Source organism: Triticum dicoccoides, chromosome 5B, assembly GCF_002162155.2.
Source record: "Triticum dicoccoides isolate Atlit2015 ecotype Zavitan chromosome 5B, WEW_v2.0, whole genome shotgun sequence".
NCBI classification, from domain to species: Eukaryota; Viridiplantae; Streptophyta; class Magnoliopsida; order Poales; family Poaceae; genus Triticum; species Triticum dicoccoides.
This window is the reverse complement of record NC_041389.1, coordinates 28,595,224-28,601,272: the sequence shown is the minus strand read 5'-3', so window position 1 is coordinate 28,601,272 and position 6,049 is coordinate 28,595,224. Positions and strand designations below refer to the sequence as shown.

The window sequence follows — 6,049 nt, the reverse complement described above, 5'->3', positions numbered from 1 at the left end:
CTGTGCCTGACACGTGTAGATAGTAGGGTAGTGGTCTCCGGCGGTGCTAGTGAGGTGGTGGTGCTGGCGTCGTGGTGGAATAAGGTTGTTGGAGTTTGATCCCCATCCTGGCGAGGTCCTATGTGGCGGAGTCGGCGAGCTTCCGACATGGTTTCCTCCTTGATCAGTCGGTCTGGTGAGGTTTGGTTCTCCTGGTGTGGTCTTCATGGAGGAGGTGATAGCCGGATGTGGGAAATTTGGTCCCCTGCTTCTCTCTTTGTCGTGGTAAGGTGGTTCCTCACCTTGCCATGGGGAGTTGGGTGTGATGTGGCGGTGCATTGGTGGATGCCGGCGGCACATTTCGTCGTATCTTCAGGTGTTGTTTGTGGACCTCTGAACTATGTTTCTACCAGCGTGGTCAAGTGATGGCCATTCTTCCTTCTTTTGGCTGTTGGTTTTCGACCGAGGCTGGTGACTTCTTGTCCGTGTTTCAGTCCGTTTGCAGGTTTCAAGATCGCGCTGGCTCTGTGTGGGAGCGGCGGCAACGACAGCAGTGGCGCGCCCTCAACCTGCGTGGTCAGCTCCTCAGGGATCTGTTTGTAATTTTCATTCTTGTGGGGGTGCTTTGTACCATTGGCTTATTTCAGTATAGTTCGGAGGTATTTTCCGCAAAAGAAAGAGCAAACAGGTTTAGTATTTTTTTTAGGAAATGTTGGTTGTTTTTTGTTTGCAAGATTATATTCCGTTCCTTTTTTAAGTCACTGATCTAAAACGCCTCTTCCTGTCATCACGTGTCCTGCGGCGCGACGCCTTATCTTCCTCCCCCTCGTTCCCCACCGCTGAAATCTTATCCTCTCGACCTCTCGCCCCGTTTCTTCCTCTTTTCCCCCTCCCTCTCACTTTCCTCTTCTTCATTCGCTAGGCAACTGTGTCGACGGGAGACGATGCACGGCAGTGTGTCTTGCTACGAGAAGCTTCCGTCGTCCGGGCGCGCTCCGATGCTGCCGGAGGAGGCGCTGTCGTGCTCGCCTGCGCGCGCAAGCTGCGGGTTTTTTGCAAGGCAGGGGCTCGCTGCTGCTAGCCCGCACGAGCTGGCTCCAAGGGCCAGGCGCTACAACTTGAGGAGCTCGAAGCCGACTACCTGTTGTGGCTCTCCGGAGTTACTCATGCGACGTGGTGAGTGATGTTTTGGTGGCTGGAGACGCTGTGCGTGTGGGGATGGAAGTGATCTTGTGGTTCTGTCATCAGTGAATCTAGTAGCCCAAATCAGACACATTTTCTATTTCTCAAGGGGCCGTCCGTCCTCCTGCTGATTGGATTGTGCTTCTTCGTTCTGTTCCCTTCTTCCTCTGGTTGTTGATGCCTCAAGCAGCCGCTACCGATTGTGTGCTTGTAGTTGTTTCTTCAGTTCCATTCCTCTGCTTGTAGATGCCTCAAGCAGTTGGTGTATATAAATTGATCCTATTGATTACAAAGGAGCGAGGTGATACTATTTTTTTCTGATAATAAACCTACTTTTACAGCAAAACCACGCAACCACAGTCGTTTCTATTCTTCCCCATTTGCAAATCCCCCCTTCTTCCCACTCCAGCAGCCCGGCCTTCCTGCCTCCGACCGCGCTTGGATAGGAGCTCTAGCTATGCCACGAGCAGGCCATCCCAGCAGCTGTCGCCGCCCCTTTGTCCTTCTCTCTCTAGGCTTTTTCCTTCTCCTTCTCTTTGTCACTCTTCTTTGTCTTCTACAGGGAAGGAAGTCGCCATGGAACAACCCCGCCGCCTTGGAGCTCGCCCCGCCTCCGGCCCACCACCTCTCCGTCGGCCTCGTGCTCCTCCGCCTCGATCCGTCCGCCCCGCCGCTGGATCCACGTCGGATCAGCCGTATCCGCCGCCCAGACCACCAACCAAGAGTCGCATCTTGCGTGTCGTGCGGTCGGGAGGAGGACGACCGAGAGGAGCGCCCATTCATCCGCCGCCTTGGAGCTCGCCCTTCCTTCGGGCCGCCACCTCCCCGTCGGCCTCGATCCGTCCGCCCCGCCGCCCAGACCACCAACCAAGCGGCGCCTCTTGCCTGTCCTGTGGTCGCAGGTCGAATAATAAAAACTGCAGGGTCCTTTATGTTAAAATGAATCGTTTTTTCGGATTAGCCACTTAAAAATAGGACCGCGGGTTGAATTCTCAAAAACAGATGGACTTTTATGCAAAATCGCTAGCGACGACGACGGACGACAGAAACCCATGGACTTTTATTATTAGGTAAAGATAAGGGAGAATTCGTCTAAAAACATACATATTCACATTCTACACAGAAAAACATAACGCACACACACAATTTCCGCTTTAAAAGTAAATTCATGTACACGATACGTCCAACAGTATACTTGTATACACATTCTTTTTGTATTCTAAATGACGTATGTGTATATTATGTAGTCTGTACTGCGTCTGTGAGTTGCTTGCTTCTCCCGGGACCGAGCTCCAATCGACCGGTCGGATCCCCCAGGCCAGCAGATCGAACGGCTGCCCTTCCCCGCCTCCGGCCTGCACATACATAAGCTCAGCGCCGCCGCCTCCCTCTCCTACCGGCGCGCGAAATCTAGATAGCTAGCAACGTTGCGGCCTCCTCCAGTACTCCTCTCCTTCAATCAGCAAAAGCCATGGCGACCGAGCCGGCGTACACGCTGCCGATAAAGTCCGGCAAGGCGGGCTTCGAGGGCTCGCAGGATGTGCTGCACAGGGTCCGCATCACCCTCTCCTCCACGAGCGTCAAGAACATCGAGAAGGGTATGAACGGAGGCTTACTTCCTTCCTTCTCTTCTTGTTGATCTGATTGTTCCTTGTGCTGGCAACAAACAGTGTGCTCCGAGCTGGTGAAGCGCGCCAAGGAGCAGCCGCTCAGGGTCAGGGGGCCCGTCAGGATGCCCACCAAGGTGCTCAACATCACCACCAGGAAGTCCCCCTGTGGAGAAGGTGATTACTCTTGCGGTCTTGCCACTCTGGTCTCTGCTGTATCCCATTTGCTTACTTGCTTTGTGTTGTATATATGCTCTACTTGGCATGCTCACGATAATACCTCGCTGATGTGGGTCAGGAAGTGTCTATGGATTGTTGTTGTCTGTTTAGACGATAGGACTGAATTGCACTCATGGTGATGATAGCATGCTGAGCAAATGAGGCAAAACATTTAGACCACTGAGTGTTAGAAGTATAATTATGTTTAAGTTAGAGATAGTATTGGTTTAAACCATGTACGACTTCTTTCATACACCAAGTCTCTCTCATATTGTACTCTATATATATCCCACACCTGGGTCAGATCAATAACAACAATATTCATCCATCCAATATTTTCTACACTGAGATACTTTGGGTCTTTGATGTCTCTAAATTAAGCTTTTTGTAATTGATGATTGGCATGCCGTCACCGTAATTGTTGTGTTATTCTGTATCTAGAGTTCTAGACATGCTTAGTTCTGTTTGTGCAGTGTAATATCAAGTACAATGGACTTTGTCGGATGAGCATATGAAGGAGATGCTACTGAGATGTCACATCATTAAAACATCTTAAACTGAGCTTTTTAAAAGCTGATGCCGGGTTTGTCTAGTGCTGCTAGTAACTTTCTTACGAGAAGAGTTGATTATTGGCCGTCCTACGTAGGGATCATCGATTTTGGCTGTGTGCACCGTACGATGCAAAGGCCGGGGTACTCCCCCTTTCGAAAAAAGGGATTATCTGTTTATCAGTTAGAACTCATCATAGCCAAATTATCCCGCTCTTTGTGAGTTTGCTCTTGTGTGATGGTAGATTTTGGACTCTGCTTAATGATGGGCTGGTACATCCTTGTTGTGTGGGAGCTTTCGGCACTGGGTATGTCCTTTTTTATGGGCTGGTCAGATGGTGCTAAATCAAGTTATTTATGAGATTCTCTTTTGAGGACTACAAAATCGAGCTTTTTAAACTTATCTTCCAAACATTTGCCCCTTATAGTAGAAAGAGCCATTGAGGTGCTCAATCTCTGGATGCATGTTTATAATTAAACCACGCGTGTATTACCATATAATTGTCACTCTGTGAATAATAGGACTACTTGTTAGTCCTGAGCAAATGATGATTCCACATGATGTTTCTGATACATTTGATGTTTCGAAATCGAGATTTAATCCCTTGCACAATCTGTGTATAGGTTACTGTTGTTATTCCTATGTTAATTAATGCCAGCTTTTCTTGGTACAAAACAAGGTACCAACACCTGGGATCGGTTTGAGATGCGGGTGCACAAGAGGGTGATCGACATCATCAGCTCCCCAGACATCATCAAGCGGATCACCTCCATCACCCTCGAGCCCGGCGTCGAGGTCGAGGTGACCATCAGCCAGTAGTCAACCCTCATGCTACCCTACCACAACAGCGCCATCTTTAATCTGTTGTTACAATGGGTGGAGAGACACCAGTGAACCAAGACGTTTTCTTTGAGACTTTGTAGTATGAGAAGTAGTTTTTGTATGGCTAGGTTTTTGTTATCATGATTCATAGTACCTATACTATTGATTAAGTTATCGTCTTGGATTTTGTGTATTTCCGTAGAGTGCACGTCGTTATTTCAGCATCTCCAGAATTTGGTAGCGTTCTTGTTTGGATGTCATTTTTGAAATTTTCCATTTTTCATTTTAGGATATCTAGGACTTGCCTTTGCTACATGTTTGTGGATGCATACATGGCATCATTTCAATGTTGTTGTTCTAAAATAGGGAGAAAATAACAAGAGCTAGCTGTTCAATTAACATCCAAAGAAAATCACTACCAAATGCTGGAGGGGACACCAACCACCATTAAGCACATCACCATGTACTCTTACATAAGCCTACCAATTCATGGGCCAGCGCATTACTTCCTCTTATAATGGCCTTCACGCCTTCCATAGGTCATTTACATGAGCACTGATTTGTTATGCATGCCCGGCTGAAGCATCTCACATACAATTTCAGCTTTAAAAGTAACTTCATGTACACGCATGCGACGTAACCTTTTGTTGCCAAACCAACGTGGCAGCAGGATTTTTTCTGTTGACACCGAGCAAGGCAAAGGGGGTAAAGGACAATAGAAACGCAGAGCATCGACTATATTAATTCACAAAAGTATGGATTCCCATTTTCTCTGTTTTGAGAAATTTACATTCAGAAACATCGAACAGTGTCGCTTCCACAACCACCGAAGCTCTCCAGTTTCCTGAGACACTAAAGCATGGCACAACAAATTCTCCCTAATGTAATGTCAAGGCAAATCTTCAGGGACAAAATCCAAACCGTCTAACCGATGTGCATTGCATAGGTCAAAGACAGCCGAAGGAAACGTATCCTGACATATTCAGACATGTTAAAAACACAATATCCCAGATGAGGGTTGTCTTGACGGTTCCACTGTCCTGGGTAAAACAAACTCAATATCACCACAATGATGATTTAACCAAACAATCAATAGTATGGAAATCCTGAAACAGTCCAAGCTTAGCAAGCATGTGAGCCTCCACCTCCACGAGCCATGCTGCTAATTGGTGTTCACACTGGAAAATAAATCGACAGAAATTTAGAACAGGATTTTCAGCAGGCATGATATTGCAACTGCAGCCGCGAGTGTTCAATGGTTGTTGTCACAACAATAATGCTCAAATATCGTTTTCACCTAGAATGAAAAGCTATAAATGACTATGAAAATACGATGCTAGCGAGAACTTGCATTGCCAGACGGAGAAACATCTATTGGGAACATCACATTGGAAGGATGCCTTCCAAAATTCCAGTAACTAAATGAGACGCTTTGAAAGGTGAAACGTGTGTTCAATGCATTGTTTCAGAACACAAGTAATCTGGCACATGGTTTAGATCAAGAAGATGCCCATGTAATCATCCAAGCTTCAAGCAAGCTCATAGATATGTGTCTCCGGAGCTAACTAAGTGTTAAGCTGTAGTTTTGTAGTAATCCCTCCGTCTCAAAATAAGTGTCTCATTTTTAACTTTATACTCTAAAGTTGTACTAGAGACGAGTATTTGTCTTCAGTTAAGTGTACAATTCAGTT

The 6,049-nt window shown here is 47.0% G+C and overlaps 1 protein-coding gene across 3 annotated transcripts; it reads left to right on the top strand.

The window, feature by feature from the left end:
* Positions 1–782: 782 nt before the first annotated feature.
* On the top strand, positions 783–4,598 carry LOC119307180 (40S ribosomal protein S20-like). 3 transcript variants are annotated; one of them, XM_037583274.1, is made up of 5 exons: positions 783–1,155; positions 1,724–2,231; positions 2,409–2,759; positions 2,832–2,945; positions 4,216–4,598. In XM_037583274.1, exons 3-5 carry the CDS (start codon positions 2,633–2,635, stop codon positions 4,353–4,355), a joined length of 381 nt encoding a protein of 126 aa, XP_037439171.1. In that variant the 5' UTR covers positions 783–1,155; positions 1,724–2,231; positions 2,409–2,632; the 3' UTR covers positions 4,356–4,598. The 3 variants fall into 3 exon arrangements, with proteins under 3 accessions (XP_037439171.1, XP_037439172.1, XP_037439170.1); XM_037583275.1 differs by lacking the exon at positions 1,724–2,231; XM_037583273.1 differs by lacking the exons at positions 2,832–2,945; positions 4,216–4,598 and having other exon boundaries at positions 1,724–2,063; positions 2,409–2,625.
* Positions 4,599–6,049: the final 1,451 nt, after the last annotated feature.

Bases quoted from the DNA above. Each gene is read 5' to 3' on its own strand.
- LOC119307180 (XM_037583273.1), top strand. From the start codon at position 924: ATGCACGGCAGTGTGTCTTGCTACGAGAAGCTTCCGTCGTCCGGGCGC. The intron at 1,156-1,723 runs GTGAGTGATGTT...TGTCTTCTACAG, and splicing joins GGAGTTACTCATGCGACGTG to GGAAGGAAGTCGCCATGGAA. The intron at 2,064-2,408 runs GTCGAATAATAA...TATATTATGTAG, and splicing joins TGCCTGTCCTGTGGTCGCAG to TCTGTACTGCGTCTGTGAGT.